The following is a 22,558-nucleotide window of genomic DNA, read 5'->3' as shown; positions in this document are numbered from 1 at the left end:
CTAATTTTCCTCAACAATCCACTACCTGCCCCAAGGTCCTCAAAGAGGAGGAGAAAAGAGAGAAGTCGTAGTAAAAATATTCTAGGAAAGAAGTCCTTCCACCCCCAAGGCAGTAAAGAGTTCCAAATGCTATTCAATGAAAGTGTGGCCACAGCAAAGTTCTTCTGTCCTACGCTCCTAGATGAGCCCAAACAAATCAATTTCTCTAGAGCTCTACAGAAAGAGGAGGCAGGGCTACCTCAAAGAACCTTTAGGTAGCTAAGAGATCAGTTAACTTACTCCTGACATAGAGAAATAGATCATTAGAAGTAGACTCCACAAACCAGGAATAGGAGCACTCAAAAGGCAAACATTTTCATTTTTACCACAGACCCCCTACCCTTTGAACTGCTGAGTGGCTCATCTGGATTTACAACAAGCTTACATTTCTTGCAGGAGCATTCAACAAATGTTTATTAAATACCTACTTTGTACAAGCTCCTGGGCTAGTTGCTGGCACTACTATTAGTACCATGGTCATTGCTGTTCATTTCTGGCATGACACAGAAGTGGAATGAACTCTCCGTCTCCTCACAACACACCTGGTCTGGTTTGGTTTTTGTTTCTTTTTTAAATCAAATATTTTAATTTAGAGAAGCATTTCAGCTCTTAAGGACATTCTCCAATCTGACACCTCAAACACTGAAGCTGAAAAAACAACTAAAAGCCCACATCCATATCTGCACCACATGCAAACCTGGAGCTACTGAAAGCAGCTTTATTTTTTCCAAAGCTAACTCTGACACAGTAATTCAAACTCTCTCACAAGTGTCTACTTAAAAAGCCATGGCCAAATTGGAACAGCGACACATCCCCTTAAGTTCTTCCTCCCAGATTAGCAGTGTGTCTCCATTCCCCGACTGCAACATCTGGTTATATCTGGAACCTCAAAAGTCTTGATATAATCCTAACAATCCAAGAATGGACAAAAGAAAAGGGAGGGGGGAGGAGAAGGGGAAGGGAAGAAGAGGGGGAGAGAGGGGGAGAGAGAGAAAGAGAGAGAGGAGATAGGGGAGAAAGAGAGAGGAGAGAGGGAAGAGAGAGAGAGAAGGAAGGAGAGAGAGAGGGGAGAAAGAGAGAGAGAGAGGAGGAGGAGGAAGGAGAAAAGAGAGAGAGGAGAGAGGGGAGAAGATAGGGAGAAGGAGGGAGCAGAGGAAGGGGAGAGAGAGAAACACAGAGAAGACAGAAAAGAGACAGAAGTATTCGCTGCCAGCCTCCCTCACCCCAGCAGGTCTGATCATAAACTCCACTGGCTCCCTATCACCTCCAAGATCAAATACAAAATCCTCTGACATTCAAAGTCCTTCATAATCCAGTCTACTCTCCTCCTGTGTACTCTTTGATCCCGTGACCTTGGCCTTCTGGCAGCTCTAGGATCAAGACACTCCACCTCCCAACCTCAGGCATTTTCTCCGGCTGCCCCATGCCTGGAACGTTTTACCCTTATCTCTGACTACAGGCTTTCCTGGCTCTCTTCACATCCTAGCTAAAATCCCACCTTCTACAGGAAGTCTCCCCTAACCCCTCTTCATTCTCAGGCCTTCCCTCTGTTAGTCATTTTCTGCGTATCCTGTATGTAGCTTGTTTGTTTGCATGTTGTCGCCCCAGCAGACTGTGAGCTCCTCAAAGGGAAGGTCTGTCCTTTGCTTTTTCTTTTCACCTCCAGCTCTGAATACAGTACCTGGCAAATAGCAGGTTCTTAACAAATGCTTCACGACTGACTGATACCTAAACTCAGAAATAAAATAAAAAACAGATACCAACCAAATATGGAACATAGAGAGTAAATGATCCATCACACAAAAAAATATATGAAGACAAACAATTCCTTGAGCCTGAGGTGGCAGGATGATTTTTTTCTAGATGGAGGTTAAGAGTGGCACACTCACAGTGTATCTGGCCTTCCACACAGGCACCTGGCAAGGAAGGATATTGAGGTACTTCCGAGGTTGGCGGTAATCCCAGAACTAGACAAATAAAGTAGATTTGAGGAATAAATGTCATAAAGATCAAACTGACTGACTAAAATAGTTCCACTCCTTTGAAATAGGTGCTTCCTTATAACTCACTGCTATTTGAATTTGTGAGATATTTTTCTGAGTATCATTTTCACTTGGCTCACCAGGCCCATGCTCCTTGGATCACATGGCCCACGCCTTGTTCAGGGAAGTTACGTTCTCACAGTTGTCATCTTACAAATATTAAACGACTATTTCCATGAGTGGCAGCTTATGATACCCTGGCTCGACTATATACTACTTATGCTACTTTCAAGGGCAGAGCAATATATATTTTGATCATTTTGAATGCATTTTCCATCCATACTAACCAAAAAGGGCACTTGGTTCTGTCAATATTTGTGACGATGAGCAAGAGGCACTAGACACATCTAGACAATAAAATTGATTATTTGGGCTTTATGTTTTCAAAAAAAGTTGAATTAAATTGGAAACAATGAGCCATTATGGTTGAAAAACCCTTTTCAAAAAGCTAACCTTCAATGGATAAAGAATGGCAAATCCAACTCCATCACTGTAACCATAAACTGAGAAATGAAATACTGCCAAGGAGACATGGGCTGCTTGCCTAAAGGACAATCAAGTGTCCTCTATGAAGATGTTCTACGTGAAGTGCCTTCTAATTCAAGGTTCAAGGTGACCCAGTGACCCTATCTCCACTGTACTGCAAAGCTAATACAATTAATCAATCCTAAGTCTGCCAAATATTCATACAGGCATGAAGTAGAGACATTTCAGCATAGCATCTTTGGGATTTAATAAAGTCATTTGGACTGCATAATGTTCTAGATCCCAAGAAACCCAAAGGTGCACAGAGGGATGCTTTTAAGTCACTGGCTCTCTCCGTCAGCCATCTGCTCTAAGTGGGCAGCTGAAAGAAACAGGCAGACAACAGATGTCCACCATAATGTCCCCTCCCATCCTGATGGTCATAACCAGCTGGAGCCTGGGAAAGCAAGTGTGCTCCTGAACAGTCTGCAATGACATTGCCAGGCATATTCTATTTCCCCATTGACTGGTACAGACTGACAGTCAGACTAACTATCTGCCTAAGAGGCACTTGATCTGTCTGTAATTATACCCAATATGCCTACATAACACAGTTTTTCTTTACACAGAGGTCCCTTGCCAGACCCTTAGAAGCAGACTTCTTAAGGGTGCTACTTACCTTGACAGAGTTGTCCTGGCTTGAAGTGGCTAAGATGTGTTCACTGTCTGGGTGCCAGTCCAACCCATGAATTTTAGACAGGTGGGCAGCAAGGTACTCCACTGCAGTGCTAGGTTTCTGCAACAGACATACTACCTAGTTTTTCTTCAAATCCATTAGATATATATTTAGCACCAACATGTCCAACATTCTACTAGGTGCCCTGGGGTATAGAAACACAAAGTTCCTAATGGTGTGTTTTCATTTTCTGACAACACAGACATCATTGCTTGGACACTGAGGAGAAAAGGAGCAAGCAGCTGAACGTATGACCAAGGAGGCTGGTGAGAATTCAAACTGAAAACTGCATTTTTAAATTCACAAAGCCCATTTCTTCCAGCTACCCTATAAACACAGTCAAGCACCATGATCACCATTTTATAGAAGAGGAGACCGAGGTTTCCCCAGAAGCAAGTTTCCTAAAGGAGGAAAACACCCCCCCCCCCCACCAGTGGCTGTGGTTTTAGCTGCTCCCCTTACATCAGAAGAGCAGATGAGCATTTGCAAAGTGCTTGATGAAGGCCAGGCCTCCTGCCTGCAAGGCCAGCAGTGACCACTCTACAAGACCATGATTACAAAGTTAATTTTTCCAAGTCCATTATGAAGTCCAGGACCCTGTGTTCTGAGTTGTTGAGGAACTCATTGACAAAGGCAGTCTTTAATGTTAACAACTGAGGAAGACAATCAGCAAGCAGGGCCGAAAAACTATTTCCCTACTTTTTATAAGAAACATTCATGGGTGAAAAGTCAAAGCTATAAAAATAGAGCAAACTGTGATCTACATGGATTTGATACAGGAAACGAAAAAGGAATGCTAAGCAATGCACTTCACCACGAGGAGAACTTTGAAAAACAGGTATTGATGGAACTTATGGGTGGAAGCCAAGGTGTCTGGGTTTGTTTTTTCTTTTGCTTGAAAGTCTGGGAGCAGGCTCAAAAGTCTTATCATCATTTCTTCAAACTGATTTGTGTTACTTTAATGTAAGTCATCCCCTCTACTTCAGAGAGAGATGAATGAAGAAAAATCAACTTTCATTTCTATTTATCCAGCTTAAATAAGTGACAGGGAAGAAGGGGAGTGGCTACTACCAAGGCTGAAGTAAAGGAATGCACTATCAGGCAGTGTCCAGTGGACGAAGCCATGGGGTTCACCGCTCCTTCAAACTCCTTACAACACTGTAATGATACCATTCAAATCAAAATCATCATGAGTACAAGAAGGTTGAAAGGGAAAAGGTCTTATGACTCCATTTTGCAGATGGGGTGAGCAGTAATTCCCTAAAGCAGGCACAGGTCCCTCCCTCTGCACAAGCTCTCCATTTCCCGATGTCTCCAAGATGGTTCCTGCCTGTTCTCCTCCACTATGCCTTCTGCCAAACCTCTTTTTCCTGTCTCCAAGGCCTGCCAGGACTCCTGGCAGGGAGGGAAATGGAGCTAGCATTAATGCTCATTCATTCCCCTTTCTGCTCAGTAAATTTACCATCGTCTATCCCTATCTCTCCTTCCACCTCCACCTCACCCCAGCAACAGTAATCTCGAGGCTTCAGAGAAATGAAAAATGGCTCTTGCTCACACTGGGCTATCCAGGTCTTCCCACAGCCTGCTTGCCCATGTGCTGTGGAGATCTTTTGCACACATCACATTACTCACTGAGGCAATCAAATCAAGCTTTCAGGAGACCTCCCAGTTCAGCGGACTAGGACCTGCTGCTTCCAACAAACAAACAGTTTCAGGGGCTGCCGCAGTGAAAGCATGTGATCCACAGCCTATTTTTAGGCAGATGGGATATCTAGACTCCAGAGGATATTCAAGCTCCATGTTCTACAGGCCCAGGCCACCCACCCACCTTCTTCGGGGGAAATGTCTCTGCAGAGCGAGTCCTGGGAACCACCCACTTTGGCCCTCAGGTGAAAGGAAGTGCAGCAGTGGTAAGAAGAAAGCCTGCAGGAAGCAGGGGGTGCTAAGAGTAAATGATGGCAGTCTTGGCAGAAGTTGGTCTCCCAGGTGGACTAAACTGAGCGGTGTGATAAAAAGAATACTGAACTCAGTCTAAAGATGGGGCTATAATCATTCTCAATCTACCCACTACAGGGGAGGGTGACGGCTGTCCTCTTCAGGACGGCTTCCTCGCTGCTGGCCTGCTCCTGCTTAGTCTCCTCTGCTGGCATGATACCACCCATTGCATGCCCCTAACTGGGGGGGAGGGGGGAGGGGGCGCACCAAGCTTCTTTTCTAGGCCTACTGCCCTCTCTCAGTAACCTCACCGATCCCAGAAATCAAGCTATCATTTCTATGTGGATGATTCCCCAATCTGGATATCCAAGCCCCTGGATTTTAATTACTCACTGGGCATTTCAAACTGGACATCTTAGACACCTTAAATTCAACATGCTTAAAATAAAACTCATGATCTTTCCCCTTAATTTCTCCTCTCTTCCAAACATTACTGTCTCTAGTAAAGGCATCACCGTTCTTCTGGTCTCCCAGGTTCATAATCTCAGCATTATCTTGGACTCTTCACTCATCACTTTATTGTCGTTCAGTCATGTCAATCATGTGAAACTCTCTGTGACCCCATTTAGGGTTTTTTTTTTAGCAAAGATACTAGAGGGGTTTGCCATTTCTTTCTCCGGCTCATTTTACACATAAGGAAACTGAGGCAAATAGGGTGAAGTGACTTGCCCAGGGTCATATAGCTAGTAAGTGTCCAGATCTGAACTCAGTAAGATGAGTCTTCAGATTCCAGGTCAGCATGCTATCCACAGTGTTACCTAACTGCCCTTCTCATCCTCACTCTACATATCCAATCAGTGGTCATATCTTGTCATTTCTACTTTTAAAACAACTCTTGCACCTGATCGCTTCTCTCCAATCACAAAGCTTTCACCTTGGTTTGGGCCCTTATTATCTCTCCCCTGGAATACTGTGACAACCTCCTAGTGGGTCTCTCTGCCTCAAGTCTCCTCCAACCCTAGTCTATTCCAGACAGTGCTGCCACCAAAATAACCTTCCTTAAGGGCAGATCTGACCACTGACTCCCCTGGTCAACCAGCTCCAGTGGCTCCCTACTGCCTCTGTTTATGTTTTAAAATCCTACACTATCTTTTCAGACTCAGCAGACATCACTCTTGCACATGTACTCTGGGAGCCAGCCAAACTGGTCTTGCACAACATGCTATTTTTCCCATCTCCAGGCCTTTGCATTGGCCATTCCACATGCCTAGACTGCACCCTTCCATCCCTGCGCCTCAGAGAGCCAGGCCCTTTCTTCCTTTAAGCACTACCTTTTGTATGACGCTTTCCTGCTCTCCCCCAACTGCTGACATGTTTGTATTTATTCACTTTATATTTATGCTGCATATATTTTTAGTTATACTTCTCTCCACCATTAACACGGACGTTGTTCACTTCTCTGTACTAGCGTCCCCAGTGCCTAGCACAGTGCCTGGCACCCAGTGGCAAATTCCCAACAAATACTTGCTGATTAAGCCGTTGGTTTTTTGCAGACAAGGGAGCTACTGAACACACCAGAGAGACGACCAAACTTGGCGGAGGCCCCGGCCACTCTTCCGAACCGCTTTTCTCTTCTTTCTTTTTATTCTCTCTTACAAGAGAAGACTCCCTGAGTGGGGGGTAAGAAGGAGAGAGCCTGGGAAATGGAGATTCTATAAAAAATAAAGGATAATCACGACAAATCAGGAGCTGAGTTCTGACTGCACTACTGAACACACCGTCTAACTTCTCTGAGCGTCCATCCTCATCTGACAAACAAGGCCCAGCTCACCCAGGGATGCCAAAGGGACACAATGAGACAGGCTTTACAAATTGCGATGTGACACATAAATATGAAGTATTGTTTTTAAAAGCAACAAGGATTAAGTTCAAACAAAGCAGAAGGAGATCTTCCACTTTTAACTGGTCTCCACTGTTTCTCTGTACAACGTCTCTACTTTAGCACTAATCTGGACTGGGAAGCAACTTCATTCCACATTGAGCTGATTGTGGCCTACGGCACCCAGTGAGGTAGCCTGGTGCATAGAATGCCAGGCCTGAAGTAGGGAAGAATTGGGTTCAAACCTTCCAGCTGTGTGCCTGTGGGCAAGTCATTTAACCCTCTCTGCCTCAGTATCACCATCTATAAGAAAAGCTGGAGAAGAAAATGGCAAATTACTTCAGTATCTCTGCCAAGAAAACCCCCAAAAGGGGTCAAAAAGAGTCAGACACAACTGAAAACAACTGAACAACTCATTAACTGCTCACATCATTTTCTCATCCACCTCCAACACTCACTAGCTCTGTAATTCTGGGGAGTTTACCTCACCCTTCTGCTGCCTCGGTTTTCTTATCTGCACAATGGAGATAACACCTGCAGTATCTACCTCAAAATGAGGCATAATATGTGTGTGTATATATATATATATATATATATATATATATATATATATTGAAGAATGACCACGAAGAGGTAACTCACCCGTTTGTCCCAGATGCGAACATCCCCATCATGACTGGTGGCAAGGCAGTGGGCATTCTTCTTGTTCCATTTCACCTGGGAGGCACCAGCTGAACAGAAAAAGTAGTGGGAGGGCAGAGGAGAGAAGCACATTCAATGAGTTGCTGTCCTCCAGCAGAGCTGGCTCACACAATCAGCCTGGACAGCCACAAGAACCCTGCTAGTTTCCAGTTCTCTTATATAGGTGCCAAATGCACCATTTAAAGATGAAATTAAAGATGAAATGAAACCCAAAATGAGTTAAGTCATGGGAAAAGGATTAATTGGGAAAACAATCTCACCCAAGAAAAAATAAAGCTAAAGTTAGCCTGGCAGTAGAACCAGTGGGGAGGTATGGTTTTTATTACAGGCTCACTGTGCTGCTTGCTAGGAACGACTCATCCAACAACCTAACCTCCAAGTACCTCCAAGGACAACAGGCCCTTCCTAGAGCCATTCCCACCAGTCTCCGGGCTCTGGGGGCTGAAGCACAGGCTCAGAAGAAGCACTCACAGATGTTTACCCAATCTCCTCACATGGAAGAAGAGGCTTACACAGGCATTCCCCAAGCACTCCACTCCCCACCAATTCAATTTAGCAACCAACAAAGCACCTACTATGTAGAGGACACTGTGTGCCCCCAGGGTAAAGAACAGTCACTAGAATTACTTTGAGCCAGATAAAGGAGAAAAACAGGCAGTCCTGCTCCCTTTGTCCACTTGACCAACACAGGGACATCAGGATAGCAATCAAAAAGCTGTTCAAGGGCCCAGAGGACTTAAGCTTTAGGAGAAATTCAGTCTCTACTGGGAAAACCAAGGCACAAGAGCTCTCAGAAAGAAATCTATCCTCCATCCAAAAACAATGACATCTAACATACAAAATGATAACTCAGAGAGATGCTACACATACCATTGGTACACATCAATCACGTCACTGTTTTGGTACTTTCACTCTCCTTGGCTCATTCCAAAAAAAAATCACTGCAGGTATAAAGTTCTGATAGAACAAGCAAAGTCCACAGAATGGGGGCTGGATCAATGATTGAGAACTTACATTAAAGAGTTAAGGTCCAGCGCATGCTCCTGACCAGAGATACTGGATTTTGACCCTCTAGGCTCTGAGTTTTCATTTCTGTAAAACTTCCTTTGAGACCATTCAATGGCACAGACTGAAAGACAGAGTAAGCCTCATATTACCCAACTCTGTTCCTTCACAAGGAAGAACAGTCGTCCAAAGAAGCCTCTCTCCAAATCTGAAGGACAGTGACTTCTACCTCCACCACTGCACAGGCCACCACAAAGACCCTGACCCCAGAGTCAGAATATGGGTTACAACAAGGAGTAGGACACTAACTGAAATTTTTAAAAGTGTAGCCTTTTCTCTATTCAGAAAGACACTAAAGCAGAAGAACTTCATCTGATCACAGGACAGTTTAGAACTTTCAAGATGACAACTTTCTCAATGTGACTCACCAACAGGATGGCAAGGAAATAAAGCAAAGACCTTCCTATCTGAGGCTGTTTCCCACCCATGGTCAAGAAGCTAAGACTCTATAGCAGAGGTTCACAAACTTATTTGGCCTACTGGCCCCTTTTCAAAAGAAAAATTACTGAGTATCTCCCTAGAAATCTACTTTCTTTAACCCTTTAATGGTTTTGTGTGTGTGTGAAATTTGCAACACTTCAAAAAATATAAAATATTTTTTTAAATGCATCTAAAATTTAATAATTTATTGTGAATTTGTGGAGTTTTTCCTGCACTGAAATTTTGATGATACAATACTGTGTCATGTAACCATATAGTGTCATATTGTAAACAAGTCATTACACACACATATTCCTGCCAGTGCGTGCTGGACTTCGTGACAATGCATGACACACTGGCCTACTAACACTTGCTTCTTAAAACCTGTTGCAGACTTTGACCATTGATCAGGAAACAACTTGCATTTTGTGTGCTTCTCTGGAAAATAATGCAATCACTATGACTTTAACACTGTTACACAAGAGATGAACCAAGTACGAATGGTTTTTCAAAATTCTCTTCTATTCTTTCCTTATGCTTCCACCACCCCCTTATTTTTATTCAATGTCCCCCAATTGCACTCAAGGCTACTACTGCCCTAGCTGGATCATTCCACTGCCCCCCAGGGGGTGGTATCGCTCACTTTGGGAACCTGTGCAGAGTGATGGGGAAAACTCAGACCCAGAAAAAACTGCTGAGGTACAAGGAGAGGTTCTCATTGTTGGGGCTAAAAATGTTGTGCTCAATGTTGTACCACATGCATTAATAGTGCAGCAGCTATGAAAAATAGGAAGATGATAAATGTTGAAGAAGATATGGGAAAATTGGAACACTAATGCACTGTTGGTAGAGTTGTGAATTTATCCAGCCATTCTGGAGAGCAACTTGGAACTAAGCCCAAAGGGTTATAAAACTGTGCATACCATTTGATGCAGCAGTACCACTACTAAGTGTCTATATCCCAAGAGATCATAAAAAAGGGAAAAGGACCCACATGTACAAAAGTATTTATAGCAGCTCTTTTTGTGATGGTAAAGAACTGGAAATTAAGGTATGCCCATTAATTGGGGAATGGTTGAACAAGCTGGGGTGTATGAATGTGATGGAATACTACTGTTCCATAAGAAATGATGAGTAGGCAGAGTTCAGAAAAACCTGGACAAGCTTACATGAACTGATGCTGAGTGAAGTAAGCAGGGCCAGGAGAACACTGTGCACATAACAGCAACACTGTGCAGTGTTCCACTTTGATAGACTAGGCATTTCTTGGCAATGCAACGATCTAAACGGGGGGCTGGGGGGGGAGGGGAGGGAGCTGCAGCTTAGGGGTCACATGTGGCCTGAATAAAAGGATTTGTACTGTCAAGTTTGGATTCAGTCAAAGGGCCTCACTTGAGTACCTAGAGGGAACATGTGGCCTTGAGGCCAAAGATTCTCTACCCTTGAAAGACAATTCCAAAAGATTCATGCTATCCACATCCAGAGAAAGAACTATGGAGTCTGAATGCAGATCCAAGTATACTACTTTCACTTTTTCTTTTTTGTTTTTTATTTCTTGTGGTTTATCCTTTTTGTTCCGATTCTTCTTTCACAACTTGACTCGTACGGAAATACATTTAATATGATTATACACGTATAACCTTTATTTGCATGTCATCTTGGGAGGGGAGGAGAGACGGGGGAAAATTTATAACTCAAAATCTTATAAAAGTGAATGTTGAAAACTAAAAATTAATAAAGAAAACAGAAAAAGACAACAATGCACCACCTGCCCAAGAACACTGTTAAATGGTGGAAAAAAAATCAGGGAGAGAGGAAGAGACAAGGAGAAAGGAGGGGGAGAGGGAGAGAGAATTCTTACTCTGCAAAGGGTTGTAAGAGGAAAGATATAGGCTTAGAACCAAGAATAACTTACTCTGCCAAGTTTCCTAAAAGGGAAAAAAATGGACTTTGAATGGAATAAGAGACTTGCAAGCTTTCTGAACAAAAGAAAAGACCAATGCTGAGAAGGAACTTCAAAATGTAAACAAAATTTAAGAAAAATCTAGACAGGTAAATTTATTTGAGTACTTAGAAGGGGCTCTATGATAGAAGAGACTATTCTAATAGAGTGAAAAGAAGTAGGTTCCCTTTCAGACACTGAATGTCTTCAAAGGTCCTTCAGGGAGTTAATTAAGAAAAACAGAGGATCTGAGTGTAGACGGGTTCTGTTAAGGATTTTAAGAGGGGGGAAAAAAGTGTGCATGAAAAGAGTATAAAAAGTATACAAACACAGAGAAAGGGCTTCAGATGATTAATAATATCTAGCATTTATGTGGCACGTCAAGGTTTGAAAAGTACTTTACATGTTAATTAATCTGATCCTCACAACCATCAAGGGAGGAAGGTACTGTTATCCCTATTACACAGATAAGGAAACCAAGGCTAAGCAAGGTGAGGTGACTTGTCCAAGGTCACCCAGTCAATAAGTGCTGAGGCCAGATCTGACCCCGGGCCTTTCTGACTCCAAATTCCGTTCTTAACCCAATCTACCACCGAGCTACCTTATACAACACTGTAAAGAAAAGCAACTTTGCAAGGGCTGAGAATTCTGATCACAGCAGTGAACAGCCGTCTCTGCAGAGGAGGTGGAACGCATCCCCACCTCCTGACCGGGTGGGGGCCAGGCCGCTCCATGGACTTGGGTGGTCTGCCCACGCTTGCTCGTTATGAGGTCTTGTGGGGTTTGTCCTGTTTTCAATTGGGGGGGAGGAAGGAAAGGTAGTGATAGTGATGAGAAAAGAGGCTGGCCAATGAAACGTTTAAACAGTGCACAACGGAGCGCACAACGGAGCGCACAATGGAGTGCAGGAGGAAGTACAAACGAGACACTTCTGATAATAATGGATTCACTTTGCCGCACACTTTTTATGTTAAAAAACAGAGAGCAGGATAAAATGGAGATTCATGGTTTAATATAGAATCCTTTTGCATTATACTTGATATATGAAATGCTCATGGTCTTTGCTGCTTGTAAGTTCAGAATAAGAAAATTAAGAACAAAAACATGAAATGGTGTTCGCAGTGTTGAGTGTAAGGAAGGTTTCTGTCTTTCTTTATGTGTCACTGATGAAGTTTTTGAGTGCTTTACTCCAGGTCCTTTCCCCATAATTTCTGTATTATTGTGCAATTCTACACAGCATGGAGCTCTGGGGGAATGCCCATCTGGTGTTACAGCAGAAATGCCTGCAGTCCAAGCCCTCCAAAAGCTTCCATCCTCTCTAGTTCTCCCAGAAGAGCCCTGCAGCTCAAAGAAGCTCACTGTACTTCAGGTAGTAACAAGAGGGGTCACTTGGGATATTTAAATTAAAAGGGTAGGAGGGGATAGCTAACCACAGTTGAGAAAACCACTATAAAAGTGAGAGTGAGGAAAAGAAAAATGCTTTTAGGGTTTCCCCAACATCATATGATCTTAGATTCATAGTCTGGCTTGGATAAGAAGTCAGGAAGAAAAGCACGGTACTGTTCACTTTAGTACTGGTCTTTTTAGAGAATACATCTAGCCATTAGGTTGAAGTTGGTGCTTGTCTTAGAACATAGGCTTCTGGAGGGCAAGGTCCAGGTTAATGTAATTAATTAGTCTATCACTGAATCCAGTTCAATGCTTAATAAATGCTTTTTGACAAGGAGGAGAAAGGTGACTAATCTTAAGGATCACCTCAGAGATGGTCCAGATGTACCAAACAGGGAATTTTGAAACCGAGACAAGGCACAGAGGGGCTTATGTCACAGGTGCTGCATGTCACGTGTTACTGGGTTACTAACTCGGTAGCTCCACACCACAAGGAGGTGACCCTGGGTCCTTAAGGATTCTGCCATCAATGTGCAGATTCTGTCAAGGTCTACACCAAAATGTGAAGTCCTCTGCAAAGAACCTGGCGACAGCTCACACATCCCTTATCTGGCGGCCGCTCAGGCTTGCACAGGTTTAGATTAGGTCAGTCACCATGTGATTTTCTTCTCAAGTGAAGAAGCTCTACTGAAGAAGCAAAGAGGGGCTAGCACTAGTGTAGGTAGAAGAAGCACCCACACCAAAAAAATCCAGTTAAAAAGCCATGAAGGGCCTGCTTCTCTCAAGGGATTCTGCTTGGTACTAAGGAAACAAAAATGAGAAATGTCACAGATCCTATTCTTTGAGAAGAGTTGCACATAGACAGCCACTATCCCCAAGTATATCTATGAATTTCTGCCCTCTTTAGAAAAAGGGGATGAACTATCTCAGAATCCAAAGAAGGAGCATTTTCCCTGAGACAGACCCATACACACGCGGGGAGAATATGCTGAACAAAGTAGGGCCCCTCCATTCAGCATGACGATGGGGTACTCCACTCAAACACTCTGCACAAAAGGGAGACGTCATCAATCAGAATCAGTTTCAAAATGGGATTTTGCTGTCTTAGGATTCCTAAGTCCTTTCTGACACATCCTTGGAAAGCTTGAAACTCTTGAGAGTGAGCTGGGTCAAGTCTCATGCCACTGCCACCTCACCCAGGCACCACAAGGGTGGGACAGCGAGGTACATACTTAACAAAAGGACCCAATATCAAAAGCACAGAAGGAGTGGAATGGAGGAAGAGCAGGATAACATGTGGACACCAAACAACAGGAGGAAATACTCACCTACAGCAGACAGTGCAACAGTAGGTTTCCTCGTGTCTCTGAAACACAGAAGTCCCAAATCATATACTCATCCCTTCACCATCCTGTAGTCTGGGTGTCTTTTATGACTGCTGTTCACTTTCTACCCAATGGGAACTCTGGAGGAATTAGATATAATTTGCTGGGCTCAAGAAGAAAAAGTGATTTTGCTGTAAAAAGGACCCCTTTTCCTGCACATTAAATGAGTTACTGAGCTTTCTCATTTCTCAGTCAGCTACAATCTTTTCTAGGTCTGAATTTCAAAACAGTCAGCCCTATCCAAGAAGGAAAAGGCCCATGATTCAGCAGAGCCCAGGTGACCCTGATATACAGGGAGAAGAAGCCAAAACAGTCCCTCTATGGTGTCATTTCTCACAGTGGCAATGAGATGACTGCCAATGAAGCGGGTCCCTGGATGAAGCTTCCAAACAACTCTTCAGCTGAAGAGAAAAAGCTATTTCTGGGCATGAAAGTGAACCTAGCCAACTCACAGGGAGAAAGGAAGTCTTGTAGCTGACCTCTCAGGCCAAAATGTATGGGATAACTTCTATACCAAACAACACAGATAAGAATGAGGCAGTGTTCTAAGGCTCAAAGACCCTTATCCCTCAAACCCCCCCACACACACATTCACACACAAGGTGTGTCTGGAGAAAGTAAAACTAATCTATCATTTTAGAATAAAGCTCTTTTAACATACAAGAGGAATATTCTCCAAAGTCTAGCTCCTCAAATCCCTGTTTTTTTGCATTCTTTCTCATCCCTCTTTCTTAATTAATTCCCTGGCTTTCCCATTCTATTCATGACCATCCTCTTTCAAAGCATGTCTAGACTGCCATACTTACATAAGGAGCAACAGAAAGCAAGAGAGACGGGCACAAACCTTGCCCATTACCCACAAGCCCGAGGATTTGCCTTTTACTCCCTCACAAGGCCCCTCTCCCGCAACCATCCCCTTATCCTAAATATAAAAGACGATGAGACCCTCCCTCCCAACTCTTCCTTTTCTCACTGTTCAGGGATGGCTGTAGAGCCAGGGTCTGCTCATGTTACTGGGCTCCGTAGAAGACAACAAATTTCACATCCTCTCCTGCTAAGGAGAAGAGGTTATAATACCATTTATCCTGAGCTGGAGCATGGAGCCATATTGTATAATCTTACGCACAGCTAATTTAAAGGTGTAATGGTGACTAGGTCTATCCCCCAAAATTTCTTGCACCACAGTCACACCAGAGAGGCTGTGGGGAGACAGGGACACTAACACACTGATGGGGGAGCTGTATGTTGGTCCATCCATTCTGGATACCAATTTGGAATTATTTAAGAAAAGTTCTTAAACTGTTCATACCCTTTGACCCAACACTGCTAAGACTATATCCCCAAACAAGTCAAAGGCAGAAACAAAGATTCTATGTCCATAAAAACATTCCTAGCAGTACTCTGTAGTACCAAAGACCTGGAAACCAAAGGGATGCCCATTATCTGGAGGAGAGCTAAAAACTCTTCTTGTGATATATGAGAGCATGGAACATTATTTGCAATTAGAAATGACTAATATGAGGAAATTAGAGAACGTGAGGCTCTGTAAGAACTGATCTAGTGAAATAAGCAAACAAAATGAAACAAAAATTTAACCATAATTAACTACAATGATATAAATGAAAATCATTTCTAAAAGGAAGTTAAACTTGAATGATTAGATAAGCAATATCTCCTTCCTCACACCTGAGATGTTTAGGGACTATTAGGGTAGAATACGGGCTACGTTGTCAGATTCTATCACTGTACCTGGTGTTCTGGGTCAGTTTGTTGGGTTTTGTTTTGTTTTTTTTTTGACGGGAATTATCATTTCAAGGAAGGATTCAGTATGGAAGAAACTTCCTCACACTCAGAAATGACTGTGACATAATAACAAAAGGCCATCAATAAAAATTCACAAATGCCTTTCATGTTCTCTCAAAGCCCCCTACCCCAATAGTCCTGTAATAAAAGAATGCCTCCTACTTGTTCTTACTTGATATCCCAAATGTAGATATAGGTGTCCACAGAACTGGTAACCAGCAAGTCTGGCTCAAACACAGCCCAATCCAAGTCACTAGAAATATAAGAGACAAACAACACAAGGAATGGCAGGATGAGTCAGAGCTAGGTTCTACAAAGCTCCAAAAAGCTGTCACCGTTCTACAATTTGAACCCTGACACTCTGATTCTGAGTCTCCAAAGTTTCCCTGGGAAAGAACTAGACTCCAAAGATGTCTCAAACTTGATGATCCACTCCCTGTGGTTTCCAGCTACTCTATCAGCCTGCCATTAAAAAAAGAAAAGGGAGTGAGGGAGGAAAGAAGAGAATTTGACCACTCCCAGTTTTCTCTGGCCCAAATACTTTCTGGGTAGTAACTTTTTAAAATCCATCTCAGTTATGGCTGCTTTGAGTAAAACCCAGGCACACTTGGAAGAAGGGCAGGGTTATTAATTCTTAGTACTCAGACTTGGAAGAAACCTCAAATATAACTAAGACTAGGGATAGGACAGGTAGGCAGCTGTCAAGGCTATAACACATGTGAGGCAGATTGTATAGATTTCTGAATATTACTTTCTAAAAATGTACAGATTTTTAGTGCTAGGAAATTCCATTATCCAAAATGTGTCACAGGTGAAAGTTTGAAGCTTCTACTGTACAGTAATTTTTGAAATCAGAGCCATATCTTGGGAAGGACATCAATAAACTGGAAAGCATACAGAGGAAAACAAATAGGACAGAGAAGGGCCTCTAATTTGGATCAGTTGAAGGAACTAAGGATAATTAGCTTGGAGAAGAAAAGACATGATAGCCATCTTCAAAGTATTTAAAGGGTTGTTACATGTAAGAGGAATTAACTTGTTCTACTGGGCACAAGAGAGTAAGGGCTACAAAAGGGAAACTGAGGTAGAACCTTAGTATTCCTGCCCCCCTGGAAGTCTCCAAGTGAAAAACTGGATGACCGTTTTTCAGGTATGAGGGAGACTCAATTCCTTCTGAACTCTCTTCTAATTCTAACTGTTCAGTGAAATACCAGAAGGTGAGATTGGGGAAGAAGCAGCACAATTTTTAACTCTTAGCCAGGGCACACTAATACTTGGAAGTGTCCTGAAAAATTAGTTGGTCCAATCCAGCATATTTTACTTGCTTACACGTTTAAAACAATACAAATATAACACCTCCCTTGCACAATGCTTCTTTCTAAACTGTGTCTATCTTAAGCTCCCTGGTCCAGCTTTATCTGCCAGTACTACCAGCTCTGCATTAGATCCACTGTCCAATACAGAAGCAGGAAAACCTTGAAATAGGCTTCTTAATATTTTCTTTGCACCAAGGGTCCCTGTGGCAATCTGTGGAAACCTATGGACCCCTTTTCAGAAGAATGTTTGTTGCTTACATTCATATTTGGGGAAAAAAAGTTAAATATTAGATTAAAGGTAAGTGAAAATAAAAGAGATATTTTTTTTCCCATCTACATTTACCAATCCCATGAAATCTATCCCCAGAGATCTATGAAACCCAGGGGTAAGAATCCCTTTTCAAAAAAAAATTACCAAGATAACAAGTAATCTTCAAAGAGTATCTGGCTTCTGCTACTCTCTATCCTCTCCCCAACACCCAAATAGCTACTTCACAGGGCACTGGAAAAGTGTTCCCCAGTCCTTTGTGGAAGTCTAACCTGCCTACCCCACCCAAGGCTGGCTTCGGCACAGCACACATCTCCTGATACATACTTCCCAAATTGACTTTCTCCATTCCCACCTAGGAACAGCTGAAATAGCCCTGATAGCAAAATGGAGAGAATAATCTGGAACCAAACTGAGATGTAACAAACTAAAGGATGTTTGCATGTGCTTTATGGATCTCCTTCCAGACAGCAAAGTCAATTTTTTAAACACTTAAACAGGGAAAAGAATAGTGTCTTGCTTTGTGATCCTTTGGTATGTAGTTAGATAGCAAGATTTCATTCAACTCACTCCCACCCCCAGAGCAAGACATGGCTTTCATCTTTCACTCTGAAGGAGGCAGTACCCATATGAGCCTCTTCAGGAATGGTGGTTCCCAAGCACCAGCTGATGTTCTGTAAGAATGCTCTCACCTTGGGGAATGCTAATGGCCTATCAGCCATCCAAGGCTAACACCAAACAGATGCTCAAGCTGGAATTATGGGAGAAAGGCAATCTCTCAGTTCAGATCCCCAGACAACTGTGACAAATAGGGTGATGGTACTTGGACTCTTGGGACCACTTGACAGAAAGCTCCAGCAGAGAGGGTATCTTCTATGTCTAAAGTGGAATCAAAATGACAAATCACAGCCCAATAAACTACAGAGCTCCTGCTACCTACCTGATCACCCTGGTATGCCCCTGTAATGCTGTGCCAACTTCCCCAGTGCCATCTTTCCACTTGTAAAGATCGACCCGCTGGTTGCTCTGAAATCAAACACAAGGAATAAGACAGTGCATGTCGAAATGTTCAAATCAGTGCCACTGGGTGTAGGAAAGCTCTAAAGCACAATAAATGAAAAGAGAAAGCTAAGCAGAAAACTGGCCAAGAAAGCTTAAAACCTCTCATACAGCCTAAGCTTGCAAGAAAGAAAAAAAAATCCAATGTGGGTAGAACTAATAATAGAACAAATTTTCTCACCAGCTTTATGTAGTGAGAGTGAGGGATTACAGACAGACAGCCTACTTGTCCCACCGGTACCTCCTATAGAGGACATGGAGAAGAGTCACACAAGGTAAGAAGTCATGCCTAGAGATTACTCATCTAGATGAGATCAGAGACCTATTGAAGCAATTAAGGATATAGGGCTTAAGGTTTCAGAGCAGGAAGGAGGGTACCACTTACTTTTTAAAGTTATTTCCCCTGCAAAGCTATAGTAGACAGGTGCACAATTCAACACTGGTAGCCAAGACCTTCACTAACTTTTCCCAACCAAGTAAGAGATCTCTTTCTCCCACCCCCACCCCACAAAGGTCATGATCCTCCTGTTTTGCTATACACTACTGTACAAAGTACCATCAATTAACTCCATCTTTCCCATCCCTCTGTTGTCCATCGATATTTTTCCAATGGCAGAGGCATGGAGTGGAGAAGGGGAACAACCTAAAAGGAAGAAGAAATAGGCAGGGCCCTTGAAATTTGCTACAGTACCTATCAATATTACAACAGAGCATCTATCAGGACAGAGGCAAAAAAATATTGGACTAAGAGATGTCACAATCATAGCAGACAAATGCCACATAGGACTGAGATGGCTTAAAAAAGCAGCAGTAGCAGCAGCTGGGACTCTAAAAACCTCTTCAGATTTTCCCACAAAGTGAGGCTGGGAGTGACAGGCTATTACTCAGCTTGTGAGCTGGTTACAGCGAGGAGTTCATCTGCATACAGCCTGAAGACAGAGGCCAAAGTCATTGTGAAGCCCCAGGGCTCCTCAGAAAACTAGGAGGAACCCAATGCATTCTGGTAAGTGTTAGGGTGGCTACCTACCAAAACAGCTTTCAGTGGGAACAGGGATAATAAGGAGAGTGCTCTAAGCATAACTTCTATCAGATTGCTTATAGACTCGGAGCAGGGCAGAGAAGGGAAGGCAGGATAGAATTTGGAACTTAAAATAATTAGGGAAAAAATAAAATATTATTTAAAAATTTTTTTTCCAATTTCTTTATTTTTATTTTTCAACATTCACTTCCATAAGCTTTAAATTTTCTCCCCCTCTCTCCCCAAGATGGCATGCAATCTTATATGGGCTCTACACATAAATTCCTATTAAACACATTTTCACATTAGTCATGTGGCAAAGAAGAATTATTACGAAGTGGAGAAACCATAAGAAAAAAAAACAAAAAAGAAAACAGTCTGCTTCACTCTGCATTCCAATTCCATAGTTCTTTCTCTAGATGTGGATGGCATTTTTCATCACGAATCCTTTGGAATTGTTCTGGGTCATTGCATTGCTGTGAAGGGCTAAGTCTATCAGAAACAGTCCTCTCACACTGCGGCTGTTTCTGTGAACAATGGTCTCCTGGTTCTGCTCACTTCACTTATCATCAGTTCATATAGGTCCTTCCAGGCCTCTCTGAAGTCAGCCTGCTCATCATTTCTTATAGCACAATAGTATTCCATTACATTCGTATACCACAACTTACTCAGCCATTCCCCAGCTGATGGGTATTCCCTTGATTTCCAGTTCTTGGCCACCACAAAGAGCTGCTATAAATATTTTTGTCCATGTGGGTCCTTTTCCCATTTTTATAATTTCTTTGGGATACAGCCCTAGAAGAGGTATTTCTGGGTCAAAGGGTATGCACATTTTTACGGACATTTGGGCATAGTTCCCAATCGCTCTCCAGAGTGGTTGGATCAGTTCACAGCTCCATCAACAATGAAACAGTGTTCCAACTTTCCCACACCTTCTCCAACATTTATTATTTTCCTATTTTGTTATATTAGCTAATCTGATAGGTGTGATGTATTACCTCATTTGCATCTCTCTAATCAATATGATTTAGAGCATTTTTTTATATGAATATAGATAGCTTTAATTTATTCCTCTGGAAACTGCCTGTTCATATTCCTTTGACCATTTGTCAAAGGGGAATGACTTGTATTCTTGTAAATTTGACTCAATTCTCTATATATTTTAGAAATGAGACCTTTGCCAGAAACAGCAGTTGTAAAAATTCTTTCCCAGTTTTCTGCTTCTTTCCTAATTTTGGTTGTATTGGCTTTGTTTGTGCAAAAACTTTTCAATTTAATGTAATCAAAATTATCCATTTTGCAACTCATAATGTTCTCCATCTCATGTTTGGTCGTAAATTCTTTCATTCTCCAAAAATCTGATAAATAAACTATTGCTTGCTCCCCTAATTTGTTTATAGTATCAGCCTTAAAAATATAATGTTATTTAAAAAAAAAAACAAGTGCTCAGTCCTGAGGTAAGGCACGTCTCAATTACTCCCAAGAGCCAGTATCTTCTGCGACACAAATACAATGACAATACACTTAAATCCAGTAAGAAGAGGTTGGTATCACAGTGTGTGAGAGTTTTTTCTGGTAGACTTAGATTTTTGTAATAACACAAGAACTCCTGAAAAAAAAAAAAAATCCCAATGGTGGACCTCAAGGCAAAATGCCTTCCACACTCAGAGAGAGAAATATGGAAGTCACTCACATAATGTAGCAGATCATGTTTGTGTATGTGTATCTGTCTGTGTATCATGTTCTGATTTGTTATACGGATTCTTTCATTTATCTTAGTCTGACTACATAGCATGACTATAGTGAAAATATACTCAATAGGAAAGTATATGTAGAATCTATACAGAATTGTATGCAGTCGTGGGGAGGGAGGGAGGTAGTGGGGGGTGGGTGGGGAGGGATAAAATCGCAATTGTATGGCAGTGATTGTTAAACATTAAAAAAATAAAAAAATTAATTTAAAAAAAAAAAAAAAAAAAGAAGAGGTTGGTACAAATGAGCTGGGTAAAGATAGAGTGGGGGAACTAAAGGGCTAAAAGACAAAAGATGACAAGAAAGTACTCTTCCCAATGTGATAGGAAACTAAGCAAAGGTGTAAAAAGGAAAGGTGAGGGGCTAATTCTTCCTTCCTCTTCTGAGAGGATATCAAACTTCAATCAGCTAATGCCTTTCTGGGGAGTGGCTTAGAAAAGAAGCTCTTTGTTTCTTCTGTGGTTTCTTTCCCTTCTCACATGCTATCTGTGCCTTCATTGGCTGTCAATATCAAAAAAAACTTTGGTTCCAGGCAGCACTGCAGAATAGTTTTGTTCCCTGGATAATTTGAGACCAATTGGCAAAGTACTCCCTTATGTGTTCCTTATCTTGGCAAAAAAGGAATGTCAGATTTCTGTCTTAGGAGAATGAGATAATCTCATAGAATCAATGAACTGTAGAACTGGATAGGACTTTACACAAAAGGAAACTACAGACCTGGGAAAGTAAAATGACTTACCCAAGGCTATACAGTCAGCGAGTGCCAGAAGTGGGCAGAGATTCTTTGGATAGATAAGTAGAAGAGAAGCTTTCTCACCTGTAGGTATCACTTCCTTTTCCTGTAAAGACATCTTTCATACATATTCATGTACTTTCTTCCCTCAACAGAAGGATGGAATCATCTACAATTCCTTGAGAGGAATGGAGATTTATTATAAATTTTCCCAATCTCTCCAACTGATAAATGGCTAAAGAATATGAACAGGAAGTTTTTCAGTGAAAAAATAAAAACTATAATCATATGAAAAAAATGCTCTAAATCATTATTGATGAGAAAAATGCAAATTAAAACAGCTTTGAAATGTCATCTTACAATTACCAGATTCCTTAAAATGATGGATGTCCTTCAACTGGAGAATAGCTAAACAAGTTGTGGCATATGATTGTGATGAAATAATACTATGCTATAACAAATGATGAACTGGGTGATTTTAGAAAAACTTGCAAAAACTTGGACCTAGGAAGGAAGATACTATTCACCTCCAGATGCTTTCTTTCTCCACTCAGAACGCAGACCCTGCCACTTCATGTTTACTAACTTGTCCCACTGCCAAAATGCACTC

The 22,558-nt window shown here is 42.1% G+C and overlaps 1 protein-coding gene across 9 annotated transcripts in view; it reads right to left on the bottom strand.

The window, feature by feature from the left end:
• WDR59 (WD repeat domain 59) overlaps positions 1–22,558 on the bottom strand; it is a 73,933-nt gene that overhangs the window by 36,488 nt on the left and 14,887 nt on the right. For 8 of the 9 annotated variants that reach the window (XR_011972949.1, XR_011972950.1, XR_011972952.1 and 5 more), the window contains exons 4-9: positions 18,327–18,412; positions 15,975–16,055; positions 13,943–13,980; positions 7,739–7,827; positions 3,226–3,342; positions 1,929–2,006 (exon numbers count right to left, since the gene is read on the bottom strand). Coding sequence is in view for 4 of the 9 variants with exons in the window: in XM_072636546.1 (XP_072492647.1) it covers positions 1,929–2,006; positions 3,226–3,342; positions 7,739–7,827; positions 13,943–13,980; positions 15,975–16,055; positions 18,327–18,412 (489 nt within the window). In the remaining 5 variants the exon portion in view is untranslated. Of the gene's footprint in view, positions 1–1,928; positions 2,007–3,225; positions 3,343–7,738; positions 7,828–13,942; positions 13,981–15,974; positions 16,056–18,326; positions 18,413–19,001; positions 22,555–22,558 lie in introns of those variants that run through there. The other variant, XM_072636549.1, reaches the window with a different exon arrangement.

The sequence above is a fragment of the Notamacropus eugenii genome, chromosome 1 (assembly GCF_028372415.1).
Source record: "Notamacropus eugenii isolate mMacEug1 chromosome 1, mMacEug1.pri_v2, whole genome shotgun sequence".
Taxonomy (NCBI): Eukaryota; Metazoa; Chordata; class Mammalia; order Diprotodontia; family Macropodidae; genus Notamacropus; species Notamacropus eugenii.
This window is presented reverse-complemented; position numbering and strand designations above follow the sequence as displayed.